This window comes from Lissotriton vulgaris, chromosome 4_1 (genome assembly GCF_964263255.1).
Source record: "Lissotriton vulgaris chromosome 4_1, aLisVul1.2, whole genome shotgun sequence".
NCBI lineage: Eukaryota > Metazoa > Chordata > Amphibia > Caudata > Salamandridae > Lissotriton > Lissotriton vulgaris.
Window position 1 is genome coordinate 2037133938 of NC_141691.1, and position 15666 is coordinate 2037149603.

Below are 15666 nucleotides of genomic sequence, written 5' to 3' on the forward strand. Positions count from 1 at the left end.
CGTCGGACTCGAGAAAGAAGTCTTCTCAAAGACATCATAAGGACTTTGTTTCTCCTTCTCCTGATGGTGGAGCCTCGCAGGTACAGTCTTCGGAGCATTCTCCGGACCTGGAGCTAGAACCGAATCCGGTTTCGGGACAGTCTTCGGAGCATGAAGAGGTCGTGGATCCTCAGACACCGACTCCGGAGGATGACCTGGAAGGTCAAAAGTGTCAAGAGGAGCCGAATCCGGAGCAGCCTCCATCGGAGCAGCCATTGGGTTCGTACCCTCCCTTTCCTGGTCCTGGTCAGGACCCTTCGCATTTCCTAAATGCCATGTTTGGTGTTTATGCGAAGGCAATGTACCCCTCTGGAGCGCCTACGGGTCCCACGGGTCCCTTGTCATATAACTTGGGTGTTCCCCAAGCTTATGCTGCAGCGCCTTTTCTACCATTTATGCCGGCGCCATATCCTCCTTGGCTCAGTACGGCGCCGCTGAGGTCAGCGACTCCGCACACGGCTTCGCCGGCTCTGGAGCGACCTCGGGATTTGGATCGGAGTTCGACGCCGGTTCCGTCTTCTCAACCACCTGTTGTTCTAGTTCCTCGCTCGGCGCCGGCTCCAACTCCGTCTGAGTCATTACCGGATCCGATGACTTCGGTTCGTCTGGAGTGGTCGAGGCGTAGAGCCCAGCGTCTCTTAGAGGAGAAGGAGTATGGGGAACCTGAAGTGGAGGAAGGCGAGCTTCAGGAGCATGAGGATTGCTTTGAGGATCTGCAAAGTGCAAGTAGCCTGGAACTTTCGCCAGAATGGGGGTTGCCTGTGGTTTCGGATGCACCCTCTAGGGATGTGATGCCATACCATGTAGTTATCAGAAAGGCTGCTGAATTGCTAAATTTGACTTTGCCTACAGTGGAGTTCAAATCAAATATCCTCACGGAAGTCTTGCATTTGCCATCTTCGGTTGTTGAGCCGACTCTGCCATTCACTGAGGCTCTGACAGAACCGACTTTAGAGGTTTGGTAAAAGCCTTTGTCTGCACCTGCAGTGTCCAGATCAGTGGCAAGGCGTTATAGGCTGGCACCTGGTGACCCTGAGTTCTAGACTTCTCATCCTTCGCCGGAAAGTCTGGTGGTGCAGGCCGCTTGTTCGAATAGGTCTGCAGGCTATTTTCCCCAGGTTCCTGGAGATAAGGACTCCAAGAAATTGGATCAGGCTGCTAAATAGGTCTTTTCATCGGGTAGCATGGCCTAGAAGTCTACTAATGCTACTTGTCTACTGGGAAGGTATGTTCATGCCTTAATGGATTCGGTGAAGCAGTTGTCAGCTAAGCTTCCGGAGGAAGACAGGAAAAGCTTCAACGAGGGTGTCTTGGACACTCAAGCGGTGGCCCGCCAGGTTATTCAGAGTGGCATGGACACGGCAGACTCTGTGGCTAGGGTGATGGGTTCTTCAGTGGCCACCAGAAGAGCCGCTTGGCTAAAGTCCTTACAGTTTTCCGCAGACGTTCAGGCTACTCTTATGGATTTGCCTTTTGATGGCGCTGGCCTCTTTGGGAAGAAAGTGGATACGGCATTGGAGAGGTTCAAAGAAAGCTGTGCAACGGCTAGATCTTTGGGCCTGCAAGCAAAAGGCTTTACCACCAGGAAGTTCAGGGGCTTTGGGAGGTCCTCCTTTTGGCCCTTCAAACAAAGCCAACAACAGCAGCAAAAACAGAACCCTCTGTATAAATCATACAGAGGTAGACAGAGGGGCCGTGGACGTCAGGCCTCCTCCTCCTCTACTTCCTCCTCTAATACCCACCCCCCACCTACAACAGCAAAGCAGCCCTAGATCTGCCATTCTGGTACATGCGGGTCCGGTAGGGGGTCAGCTTACTCATTTTCTACGGGATTGGGAATTGGTTACATCAGATGTTTGGGTTCTCAATCTCGTAGAAAATGGGTATGCACTTCCTTTTCAGGCGTTCCCTCCCAATTACCCTCCTTGCCAAAGTTTTTGTTCGGAAGACCACCTGCTTCTCCTGCAGGAAGAAGTCCTGGCACTGTTCAGAAAGGGTGCGATAAAGGTGGTTCCAGAGCAGGAGAGGGGTCAGGGGTGCTACTCCCGGTATTTCCTGATCCCCAAGAAGGATGGCAGGCTTCGGCCAATCTTGGATCTTAGGATCTTGAACTTGTACCTGAAACAAGAAAAGTTCAAGATGCTCACTCTTGCGCAGGTTCTTCTAGCGCTGTTGGAAGAAGACTGGATGGTGTTGATCGACTTGCAGGATGCTCATTTCCACATCCCCATCCTGAAGTCGCACAGGAAGTTTCTCCCTTTTATGGTGGGGTCGCAAAACTACCAGTTTGCGGTCCTTCTGTTTGGACTTACTACTGCGCCTCGAGTTTTCACCAAGGTGATGGCAGTGGTGGCAGCACATCTCAGGAGGTCTGGGATACCGGTATTGCCGTACCTGGATGACTGGCTGATCAAGGCGGAGTCGCCAGAGAAGGTGCTCCATCATCTGCAAGAGACAACTCAGTTGTTGTACAGGTTGGGTTGTTCGATAAATGGACCCAAGTCTCACCTGGTGCCCTCCCAGCACAACCTGTTTATAGGTGCAGTACTGGACACAACTGTATGTCGTGTATTCCCTCTTCATCAAAGGATTCGCGGCATACAAGAAATGATTCCCTTATTCTTCAATGGAGTAGTTGTTCCAGTCCTGACGGTCCTTTGTCTGCTCGGTCTGATGGCTTCTTGTATTCTGTTGGTCAACCATGCACGCTGGCACATGAGGGCACTCCAGTGGTGCCTCGCAGGCAGTGGTATCAGCATAACGGAGATCTCGGGAGTCTGTGAGGATCTCCAGAGAAACTGCAGCGGATCTGTCTTGGTGGGGCGTGGAAGGCAATCTGTCTCAAGGAAAGCCCTTCCAACTGCCTCCATCAGTGACCACAGTGATAACGGATGCATCCACTCTAGGGTGGGGTGCTCATCTGGGGGATCTGGAAGTCAAAGGTCTTTGGTCTCCAGAGGAAAGGTTGCTTCACATCAACCATCTAGAGTTGCGGGCGATACATCTGGCGCTCAAGGCCTTCCTCCCTTCCCGGTCAGTCGGTTTAAGTCCTGACGGACAACACGACCGCGATGTGGTATGTCAACAAGCAGGGAGGAGTAGGTTCGCAGTGTCTTTGCAGAGAGGCTCTGCGTCTCTGGTCCTGTGTTCAGGACCATTAGATTTGTCTGATGGCAAATCATCTGGCCATAGCTCTGAAAGTACGTGCAGACATTCTCAGTCGGCAGCTCTCTGCCGATCACGAGTGGAGGCTCCATCCGGAGGTTGTTCACGACATCTTTCAGATGTGTGGGACTCCTCGGGTGGACCTGCTCGCCATTCGCGAGAATGCTCACTGCCTGTCATTCTGCAGTCTCCAGTATCCGATGCAAGGAGCTTTGGGGGACGCGTTTCAGTTGAGTTGGGGAAGTCAACTCCTCTACGCGTTTCCTCCCATACCCTTGATTCCTTGGGTTCTGAGGAAGATTCTCCAGGACCGGGCCGAAGTCGTATTGGTCGCCCCGGATTGGCAAAGAAGGGTGTGGTACACGGACCTACACCACTTCTCCTCTCACCCGCCACTCCGTCTCCCTTTCAGGGTAGATCTCCTCTCTCAGATGGAGTGGCAGGTTCTACACTCCCACCTCCAGACATTACACCTTCATGCCTGGAGATTGAACGGGGCAACCTGAATTCCTTTTCTCTCCCTCACGATGTGGTGGATGTCATTCTTTCAGCCAGGCGTGACTCCACCAAGTCCATCTATTCGTCTAGGTGGTCTAAATTTGTTGTTTGGTGTAGGGAGAAGGCTATTGATCCTTTGAGGGCTCATTTGTCCAATATTTTGCAGTTTGCTCTTTCTTTGGCGCAGCAAGGATTTGCTGTTGCCAAAGTCAAAGGATACCTTTTGGCGTTGTCGGCATTTCTCTGTTTGCCGGATCAGCCGTCTCTATTTAAAACTCCAGTGGTTTTGAGGTTTCTAAAGGGCCTCACTAATAAGTTCCCTCCTTCTCCATTTATCGTGCCTCAATTGGACCTAAATATTGTCTTAACATTCTTGATGGGTTCTCCCTTCGAACACCTACACAAGAGTCCCATGAGGCTTTTGTCTTTTAAGACGGTCTTCTTAGTTGCGATCACCTCAGCAAGAAGGGTGAGTGAGCTTCAAGCTCTTAGTTCTAAGCCCCTATTCCTGACCATTCATGCTGATCGACTGGTTCTTAGGACCAGGGCTGCTTTTCTGCCTAAGGTGGTAACTCCCTTCCATCTAGGACAGTCCATTACCCTTCCTACCTTCTATCCTCCCCCTCACCCTTCCAAGGAGGAAGAGAGACTGCACCGTCTGGACCCTAAGAGGGCGGTGTCTTTTTATCTGGACAGAACTAAAGAGTTTTGGATGGACGACCAGCTGTTTGTTGGTTTTGCTTGCTGCCGAAAGGGTAGAGCCGTGCACAAGTGCACACTTTCCAGGTGGATAATTCTGTGCATCAAGATCTGCTACTCTCTGGGGGGTAAGGACCCTCCTGAGGGTATAAGAGTTCATTCTACCAGGGCAAGGTCTGCTACTTCTGCATTGTCTAGAGGTGTGCCTGTTGAGGACATTTGCAGAGCCATGACTTGGGCCTCCCTCCACACTTTCGCGAAGCATTACTGCTTGGATACCGAGTCCCTCCCCGTGGACTCTGTCAGAAGTCATGGAGTAATGCTTGACTCCGATTAAAAACCCTCCGCAAAGTCCTTGACCTCCTCCCCATCAACGCCAGAAAGACACTAGTCCATGCCCTAGTCACACCGCATCTTGACTACGGCAATGTCCTGCTCCTAGGTCTAAGTAAAATATTCTTACACCAACTGCAGTGGGTGAAAAACGCTGCTGCCCCTCTGGTACTCAACCTGCCTCGCAGAGCATCTGGGAAGAATGCTCTAGCGAAGCTTCACTGGCTCCCGGTCAAAGATCGCATCAAATTTAAAGCCTTATGCTTTACGCACCGCATCGCCCAGGGCAAAGGCCCAGGATATTTGCAAAAGCTCCTCACAATTCACCGCCCCACCAAAAACCTGAGATCGGCCGGAGCTATGCTGTTCAAACTCCCTTGCACCCGCAGAGCCAAGATGGGTGGCTGCTTTTTCAGACATCTGGCCCCTAAGCACTGGAATGAACTTCCATCGGATCTTCGTATGGAACATTCAGAAACCAGATTCCGTGCCAAACTCAAAACTCATCTGTATCCAGGCACCTAATTCTCCCTCCTTCCTCTGACCCCCGTTTCACTCTCCCTCACTTTTATTTCTTGAGATGTAGTAGCATTCGAGCGCGGGGACACACTATTTTTAGTGCAGCCAGGCGCTTTAAAAATGGCTATATTATTATTATTATTATTAGGAGGGACGGTCACTTTGCGCGCTCTGTCCTCCAAGATTTCTTGGTGTAGCAGGGTGGACACCCTCCTCCGGGAGTGGGGACTGCTGTAGGAATCTATTCACAATGTGAGGAATCCACTGGCAGATGAACAAGTTACTTACCTTCGGTAACGCTTTTTCTGGTAGATACAGTATCTGTCTGTGGATTCCTCACTGACCCACCCGCCTCCTCGTTGTCCACTCTGCTATACCTGAGTATATGTAGTTTTATATTTGTATATATAATGGGATATTTATTCCTTTGCTGCGCACTATGTGTTGTTTTGATTTGTATGTACACTGTATATTTGTATATCTACTGTCATTGGTCCGTCCGGGTGCCTCGAAGGTACGGACAAAGGAGCAGGACTGATGTCATCACGCCTATGTAGGCCTAATAAGGAGTCGGTGACATCAGACGGAGTCGCGCGCGATGCCGTGCTCCTATGAAGTCGTCCACGCCGGCGTGCTACGAAGAATTTTACGAACGTTGCTGATGCAAGGGGGATATTCACGAGTTGAGGAATCCACAGGCAGATACTGTATCTATGAGAAAAAGAGTTACCGAAGGTAAGTAACTTGTTCTTTATGAACGTTTTGCCACCAACCACACGTTTCTCCACAGAGAAGCTTCCCTCCACCCCATTCTTTTTATTCAGAAGACAGATAACAGCGCCTCCATTTCTACAAATTGTGCCAAAACCACTTGTGTGCCATGTCAAACTCTAACAGAATCAACCACTTTTCAAGCTATTTTACATTGCATTCATTTTTTTTTTACAAAGATAAAAAGCAGACTTTCTGCAAACCGATACCTGGTCAGATTGTAACCGCTCCTACCTGAAGCTGGTGGATTACAACCTGGGAGTGGATCTTGAATCTTTAAGAGACTCCAAATAATAAGGCTTGGAATAATCTGCATCCTATGGGATAAAAGGAATTGGAAGTATTTAAAATTAATCGAAACGGATGAAACATAAGGAGTGGCAGACAATTGGCTCTACCCTCAGTATTACTGATTAGGTCATATATGTACATTAAGTCCTTATGTATATGTGGGATGTAATGTAACCAACTAGAGAAAAGTGCACTTAAGACTAAATACGAAGTGCACGTGCTATGGAGTGTTTCACTCTATACCCCGCCCAAAGGCAGGAGAAACAGAATAATTTCCATCCGATGGGATAAAGGGAATTGTTAGAGAAACATTGGAAGTATTTACAATGCATAGAAACTGCTAAAAACAAGGAATGACAATAAGTAATTAGTAAATAAACATTGTATGGTGTCGCCCTTCTCGGGTCTTGTTCTACCTTTAGCCGAACACGTCTGTGAGAATGATGAACAGCTCGTGCAGGAAAGCATTGCTGGTCACCGACAATCCACCTTCCATCCTTACTAAGAGATGGCTATGAAATGGGGTCATCATTTCCAATCACGTCGCTTACATGTAAAAATACTAACAGATTCTTTAGTGTGATAAACATAATACAAAAACTAGGCGCCTCTATATTACACAAATTATTATATTTAATTATTGATCCTATGTTGTATACAGTGCTATTTTCAGTTGTATTTTAGTTTGTCTTCCTTTTAGTTTCCTTCATGAAAACGCTAAATTCGAAAGGTCACAATCTCCCAAATTATTGATTTCTTTTGTCCCAGAGACCCGCCTGGCCTCGGGTGCAATGGCATCTCTGCACCTGTGCACACAGGCTGGGGCCTGGCTCCATAGTACAACACGTTTCTGCAGCAGGTGACATTCGTGCCCATAAAGGGCTCGCAACCTACGGGTGCTTAGAACAAGTGCGTCACGGCAGCAGAAAGCGTTGCTGTGATTGGGCACGTTTTGGTTCCCAGAGTTACCTGTACATAAGGTGGAATGCAGAGCAGTGATAGGACATTGGGCTGATGTACGAGGGCTCCATTCATCCCTGCGGGCCTGATAACCTTTATTAACCCAAGTCCACTCCTCCTCATCACGTTCTTTACGTTATGAGCTACAATCTCGAATGGGAATAGCTTTCATCTATACTATATATCAATAATTTAAAAACCTGTTCCAATATATCTGAACCTATATACCTCTCCTGTGCCCCTGAAGGCGACATCACCTCCTCGTATGTCATTGTTTTAGAGGCCTGGCACGGGAGAGTGCCCGGTGAGGAGGGCACTGCCCTCTCCCGGGCAGTTCAGGAAGTGTATGCCAGAGAGCCACAGTAGAAACCCAGGTGTGTCCTGTCATCGGCTATTTGCTGCTAATCACCTGCATGACGTCTATGGGGGGAGTCAGCTTGACCCGAGGGATGTAACTTCCATTATTGCTCGAACCATTCTACTAACAAGTATTGGCATAGCCAATAGGTCTCCCCTTTGGGACCTTATACGCGTGATGTTGTTGCACCAAGGCTATTGTGCTGCATAACTAAATAGTTATAAGGTCCCAAAAGGGAGACCTATTGGCTATGCCAATGCTTGTTTACATTGCTACTGGCAACCCTGTCTAATGTACTGAGGTGACCATAGCTGGTAACCTCCTATACAGTTGTCACTAATGTAATCGAGTCTGGTGTGGTCACTGCTACAACACTAATAATATTAGTAGCTTGCGCTGATTTTCATGTAACGTAAGTAGCCCTTTTTGTAGTAAAGGTTGGAGATCCCAAGATTAGCCAGTGCCATCCAGACCCAGCTGCTTTTCTTCATTCCAGGCTGGCTTGTATGTTATTTCACCACTCCAAAGCTGTAAGTAATACTTTTTCAGGGGTTGTAAAAGCTTTAGTCATTTGTCAGCCCGGGGGCACTATCCTGCAACTTCCTTTGACAGCCCCTCAGGCGTTAATTTCGGACTCGTAGTGGAGAGAAGTGTGGCTCACTGGTTAGAGCAGGCAGACCCTGAAGCAGAGGTCAGACCCGGGACCAGGGTTCGATTCCCGACGCGGCAGGGTGTTGAGCTCAAATGTCCACAGACTCGATAATTCTCGCTTCGGTGCCTGACCTAATCATGGGTTCACACTCTGCAACTCTGGGCATTAAGCTTGCTTAATCTCCACAACTGCCCCCCCCGCGGCAGGATGCCTGGCTTTCACCTTGGGGATGCCCTGTAGGGGCTATCTCACAGGGAAAAACCAGGATGGGTTCCCAAGGCAAGCACGGAGATACCCCTTCGGGGGTCGAATCTGGCGCTATATAAGAAATGTAATAATAGCTTAGCATTGGAAGAGGGTCAGATTTGGGGTTAGGTTTAAGGTTAGCACATATAACGTAAGACTTGGCTGCAGAGAACTCCATAGCCATGGGATATGAATTTCACCCGTTTTCTGATGGGTGGTTCTCAATAAACGATCCTATGCTTCTGAAACACGCCATGGTGAGCGCAGATCACATCCAAATTATTTATGTAAATTAGCCACACCAGTCGTTTTGGTGGGTAACTCGGAGTGCTTGCCTTGCCAAAGGCGGGGAAGTCAGTACAGGTCTTGGTGACATGACACCACAGAAGGCAAGCAGAATACATACTAACAAACCAGCAACGCTAGTGTCTGATAAGCATATTTGAGTATATGGAGAGCTCTCTATGGAACGTTGGAGCTAAACACGCAGTCGCCATAGGTCTTTGAAACATACAATACATCAGACAACTGGACTTTATTGAATAAAGTTGCTTCCTTAATAAAGCACATAGTCTGGCATACCAGGGTAGTCGGCTGACTGGGCACAATCAATAACATTGCAACGTTTCATTTACAGACCTCAGTCTGTATTTTACGAGACATAGCCTGGGGTATGTGCATAAGAAATAGCCATTTTTGCAGCAAAAGGTCCCGGATAATCATTTGACAGTAGCTTTTGTGAGAATTGAAAACGAGGGTACATTCCACATTCAAACTCATCCATGCCTACTTCTGAGCCTAACCATGACTATTTAGTCACGTTGTGTGATCCTGGCCACACCTGGTTTCCATGTAATGCCAAAAACATAGCCTTGAGCCATCAATTCAAGTGTTATGCGCTTTCCCTTGCCTTCACAGCTGCACATTTCGCTACATACACCTGGCCGCATTAGAGTGATTCATATCTAAACGTGTAATATGTATTTTTTCCTAAACTGTCTTCTGCTATCTCCCATGTAATGCAACGTATTGCAAAACTGGCACGTGCATTTAAAAGCCATGTTGGTTGTGTCACCTACTGGGCAACCATGAAAATGGCAGCTGCATGCGGTTTCCACGAGCAGACGACTGCCAGGGGTCACGCACTGAAAGCCCAGAGCTAAATGACATGCATGAACCCACAGCATTTCCACGGCCATCACGCGAGCCAGTATTGTTGCAGAGCGTGATGTGAGGGAAGGGGGGAGCAAGTGCGCTCTGTGACATCTACCCCTCCAGGCTGGAAGAATGCACCCCGAGCCTGCGTTATTTGAGAATGGAGAACCACCCTACATCCACTGGTGGCCTCCTGGAGCCCGGACAGGGGGCACCGCAGGAACAAAACGCCAGCTGCCTCTGTCCCTAGGTAGCAACACTATGCCGTATTAACTTCTATGTGGTCTATAAAATGTAGATTCCATATACAATTTGGGAAGACCATCACCTTGTGGACAGTTGTAGTAACAGTTCCAAACACAAATGTACTAGTAAGAAGAGCAACAAGAAAGCTATCGACTTCAAGAATGTGAAAGAAAGCTCTTGTATCTTGAAAGCTGATGACCCATGACGAGAGAGGAAAGCCATAAGGCGCCTATGCTCGTAAGTGGGCGCCCACGCGCATAACTGCAAGCTCTAGGCCACAATGGTAGTATTTTCTGAAGCCCTTACTGAAAGTCTCGCTAGGACAGCGCATGCGCTGGCTCAGGCGAGACCTAAAAATGGAAGGGACCAGCTCAGGAGAGTAGGGGGCATATGTATCAAAAAAGAGTATTGTGATTCTCAAATTATTTTTACAGATTTGCAATTTGAGAATCAAAAAATGCAATGTAAAAATGCAATGTACGTAGGATTTTAAAAAAAATCTAGCAAATGCTACAAATTCCTTAATTACGACTCGCAAATTGCACATCGCAATCAATGAATACCTTCCCATTCATTCCTATGCAGCTATTTGAGATTACCAAATAGTTAATCGCAATTTGAAAATGCAATGTCAAGGGTGCACTGGTGCTAAAAGGACACACTGTTGCATCTCTGACATATGTAAGGGTGCCCATGTTGTGCACATACATGCCCTAAGGGCATGTGTGTGTGCCATATGGCACTTTGAGAAAAGCAAAAAAGTGAATTTTTCTAGAAAATCGCAAATTACCACCAACTTGAAGCATTTAAGGAATCGAAATTTGCAATTCCTTAATTGCGTTTGCAAAATAGAGTATTGCACATTTTGCGATTCTTTATTTTGCAATGGCATTTTAGGATGATACATCCCAAAAGGCGTTTTCCCGTTCGCAAACGGGCCGATTCTAAGAATCGGCCTGTTTGCAAACGGGAAAAAGGCTTGCTACATATGCCCCAAAGTGCCCTACTTGAGAAGGGAAACATCCAGGTGCACCAGCAGTCTGATCTCCATCTTGGAACATCCTTCCTGTTCTTGAGCTGTGGTCACTGTCGGTACCACAGCGCATAGAAGCTGTACCCCTGGCATTTGTTATGCATTGCTAGGTGCTGGCGCTGGGTTGGTGCCTCATGTAAATGGACACGGAAATACTTGCAAATTGTACAACTTTTTCAAATGTTTCTTGAATTTGTATTAGGTGGTAATTCTGATGTCTAGATTTAACTGTATATTTTCCTTTATTTTACTTTATGTAAATGTTATAACTTTTATCCATGACTCTACCGAATGTAATATTATGTCTTTTATGTGGACCTCGTGAGAGTTCCGTAATCATAAATAAATAAAACTTGAAACTACTTGCAAATATACAATTTTAAATTACATTTACAATCCCTCATGTACTAAGACTAGCTGAATCTATCTCAGTTAATATTAGACTTGGAGTGAAGGGAGTGGTTGGGAGGCATCAACACAGGAAATGCATTTTTAAAATGTGATATGATGGCACTTGATATGTACAGAGAATGACGTAGTGGGGATGCCAGGGTACACAGGCAAACAATTAACTGGGCTCCCCCTTCCCTGATTAGTATTGATAGCAGCCATGAGTGCCAACAGATGCATTGGCCTCTGGCAGGGCCTCCCGCAGGGGAAGAGGTCTGATACAGAGACAAAATGATGTCTCACAGGGGAAGCTCCACGGCTATGTTGGAGGACCGACACCCCACTGATTTTAAGCAGTGAGAAACATAAAATGACAATACATTTGAGTTATTGTCATTTTGTGTTTCATGTCCTCCTGCTTTGCGTAGGCGGGTGGGGGGGCTGCTCTACTCTCTGAGCAAGGCAGGGGAGGAGGGGTTTGCCCACTTCCGAGTGTGCAGAGACTGTTTGGTCGGCCTTCTTGGTCCACCCAAACCAGTCATGTGAACTTCCCTGTTCTACAAGCATGCTGCATTACAGCCTGCATTGAGAACATGCCCACCCCTCCACCTCCAGCCCCTGGCTGAGTTTTGTGTCATGGCACTTAGGGGAGGGAGCCTGACTGTCTGCTTCCTGTTTCTTTCAGAGGCAGGAGAGCAGGATTAGAGAAGACGCAGGACCCAGCCTAGAGGTACGTTTTTTTATTTACGATCCTACTCCATACCCCCAGTGCAACCCCTCCTCCCCCCGCCATCCACGAGCCATGCCGGCTGCAACAGCTCTACAAGCATGTTATGCAAAGTAGATCATGAAATTGTGCACTGGTGGGGGGGGCAAGCTAGGAGGTACCCCAGTCAAGGTGGGTTTCCCACAAAATGCCCCATGTAGCCTGCATAAGCTACAGGTAGCGAAGGATGTACATACATTAGTGCCACACACCCTTTTCCCAGCTCTTGAGTCCTACATCTTCACATTTACGCAAAAGGGAACGGTAAGGAAGGAGAAATGCAATGAACCACAGCCAAAGGAAGGCGGTAATGTAAGAGGGGTCAGGTTCATTACACAGTCCAACCAGAACATTCCAAAACCAGAAGGTGGCGAAAGGAGGACAAAAGTTCTGACAATTGATGAAAGAAAACTTGAGCAAGAGAGACCTGGACGAGGATCCGGGCAGGTCTTAGAGTCCATTCTCAGGGAAGGCATGGAGGTAAAGCGTAGTTTTCAGTTCCTTCCTGAAGTGTCCCATCCATACCAAATTAACTCCACACTTCACTATATAGAACAGCCTGGCAGAGGGAGGCAGGATTCTGCTTGGCAGCAGTGAGTGCTGTCACTGGCATCTTTGGAGTACACTAGACTCGACAAGACCATCGCAGGGCATGAACCCAACTTACACAGATGGAATGCATGACCCATCCTTCTTGACAACTGGTCACAGCAGTGATCATGTGAAGATGTAAGATGCTCTCTACAAGACAACAAGACAAGGTGCATACATGCAAACCCCAATAAAACTTTCTAGAAGAAGACCCACCTGCTATGCAGATCCAGACGTTTCTGAGAGACAAAACACCAGAACCTACTGTTTGGTGCACTTTTCTCTTCTTACTTCACAAAATGACTCACTGCTGCAAACAGACTGGCACATAAACATTTGAGTAACATACTAGGTGTGCTTACTGTTTAGGTGCTCTGCCAACAATGTCTCCTGGCTATGGCTGGGGTGTACTTCCATGAACACAAATAAAGAGTGTTTTGTTGGGAAAAACTCCCATCTCTAGTCCAGGAAGTTCTAGTGAGGGCAGGTTTCTACATCACCTCTTTAAGTAAGGCTTCATCTGTCTTGCACAGAGTACAAACTACAAATCAATGTCTAGTCAAATACTTGCTTTTATAGGAAAAATAAGTTCTTTAGTTCTAACTCTACACATGCAAAGGAATAAGAATACTCTTATGTAATAACACACTCCCCTTAAGATGGGGCTCCACTATTTGTCAGGCATAGCCCTCCCCCACCCTCTACCTTGTAATATGTTTAGTGGTATTGCCCTTTCACTGGTGGCTGCATCCAGGGAATATGTGAAAGTAGGACATACTCAAGAGTACCCCTTTCACGCAGAACCAAATCCGATCTTACCTGCTCTGGCGGTATGAATGTGTTTTCAGTGATGCATAGAGTGCCCTCCCAGTGGGCTATCTTGTGTCCAGATGTTGTTAATTGAAGATGGGAATGCACAGTTTACATTGCAGCAGGCACAGGATTTCTCCTTTGAGCAGCGCTGCTGGCTTGTTCAGCAATCGGAGCTGCTCCCACTCAGCCAACACGGCGGAAGTCACTCTTCTCCTAACAGGGGAGGGATTCTCAGCTCTTGAATGGAGTTCCAGCAAGGGTGTAATTTCTTTGGTGAAGCAGTCAGATACGGTTCACATGCTTGACCCACTGGTCATGACACTGTTCGCCTGATCCAGGCCACGACCCAAGTACTTGGACATAAGAGTACTGCCAGTCCGTCCTGGCATAGGGAGTTGCTGAGTTACGCACAATCGGACACAGACCCTACCCATGTGATTGCTCTACTATCCTGATCACATTGGACTCAAGTCTCAAACCACTGGCCCATGGGGTCCATTTGCATACGAGTTCACGCGGCATTGGGGTGTAGGCCTGTTGCTTCCAGCACGGTGCTCTGCATATAGCTGAGATCAAGTGGCCCTCTCCTGGCATACAGGAGTCACCAACATTTTCCTACACAGGGTGGCGACCAAATCTGTGTGCAGAAATTCTCCACCACCTCACTCAGAGAGTCCTAACTGTAGGGCTCCCCACTGGACCTAGATAACTGCTCCACTCCTCTCTTCCTCAATGGGCACATATGTCTTGGCAAGCATGCAGGCGCTTATTCTCCAGGGCAAGGGACCTTAGTTTTTCCTCTGTGTTGTTCCATGACCCACCAGGGAGTCCTTGTAACAGGCAGACATCTTGCAAAGCTTCCCCTTCTTACAAAGTCTGAGTGGCTACTTGGCAGATGACCTCTTTAGATCTCAACTAGCTGTATAAAGAGCCAGCACTCGGCTAATTTTTCCCACACATGCAAATTTACCTATGGCAAGTACAATACTGAAAATGGCATTCTAGTGGAAACAGGGGGGTATATTGAACATAACTCCTTGCCAGTACTACTGGTTGTAAAACACATAGACCTCCCCACTGGGGTTGGTTAGAAAACACAATACAGGGTACTGGATTGTAACAAAATGTGAAGGAAGTCCGCCATACTTGTATATAGTTGTAACCAGCTGTCATGTCACAATTATGCTACCATACGAATCAGATTGAGCAGACAGTATTCCTGATATTAGAATCATTGTTCATACCTGTTAAACACACTGCATGCAATCACTACAATGCATATCCAATAACGCAATTGTTGATTAAGGAAAGCGAAACAATCCAATGTGAACATTTTGGCATGTCCTAAACAATAAGCCCAAATAAGATGAAGAAATTGTACATATTAACAGAATTACATGAGTATTGTATATGATATGACTATCATTTACAGTTGTAAAGTCTTGTACACTGAGCGGATTGTCTTACATGTGATATAAAAAAATGTCAACTGTAAATTGTGCACCCTGAATGCCTCATTACACATATATTATGAATGCTTTATATTATGTTCTTGAATATGTAAATAATGTGGAATAACTGTGCTGACGTACGATTCCATACAATGGGCTAGCGCAAAGTGGGTGAGCCCATTATACCCACCAAAACGCACACCGTAGGCAATTGGAACACCTATCGTCTTGGTGCTGATATGAACAAGACATAGCACAGACCATGTAAACAGCACACAACATCACTGTCCTTTAACAAAATGGTTATCGGACACAAGTAAGCGCACATTAAAACTAGGACACACTGCCAGTTCCCACACTCAACAGATTCATCAAATTAATTATGGTATTAATGTCCGCAATCTATAAATATTACCCACGCACAATACATGACCTTAAGAACTTGGATGGGCCTTACACACGCGTCAGGCAGCAGTCTGTTTTTTGTTTTCATTACTAATAACAGAAACACAGATCTCATCCTCTGATCACACTCCACAGTCGGGTCTGAACAGAGACTTTTGGCGGGATTTATAAATCCAGATCAAGCATTGACCCCTTGTCATTGTACCTGAGCAGACAAACAGACGCTGTCCTGCTAGTTGGAAGGATTGCCACAGGCTGCAGTTGATTCATTCTCCATACGCAGTA

At 47.1% G+C, this 15666-nt stretch overlaps 1 protein-coding gene across 1 annotated transcript in view; it reads right to left on the reverse strand.

The window, feature by feature from the left end:
- Nucleotides 1–6340, reverse strand: part of LOC147724916 (pentraxin fusion protein-like) — a 197734-nt gene extending 191394 nt beyond the window's left edge. The window contains exon 1 of the mRNA XM_086967086.1: nucleotides 6259–6340. Within this exon, the coding sequence (XP_086823212.1) occupies nucleotides 6259–6340 (82 nt within the window). The remainder of the gene's footprint in view (nucleotides 1–6258) is intronic.
- Nucleotides 6341–15666: the final 9326 nt, after the last annotated feature.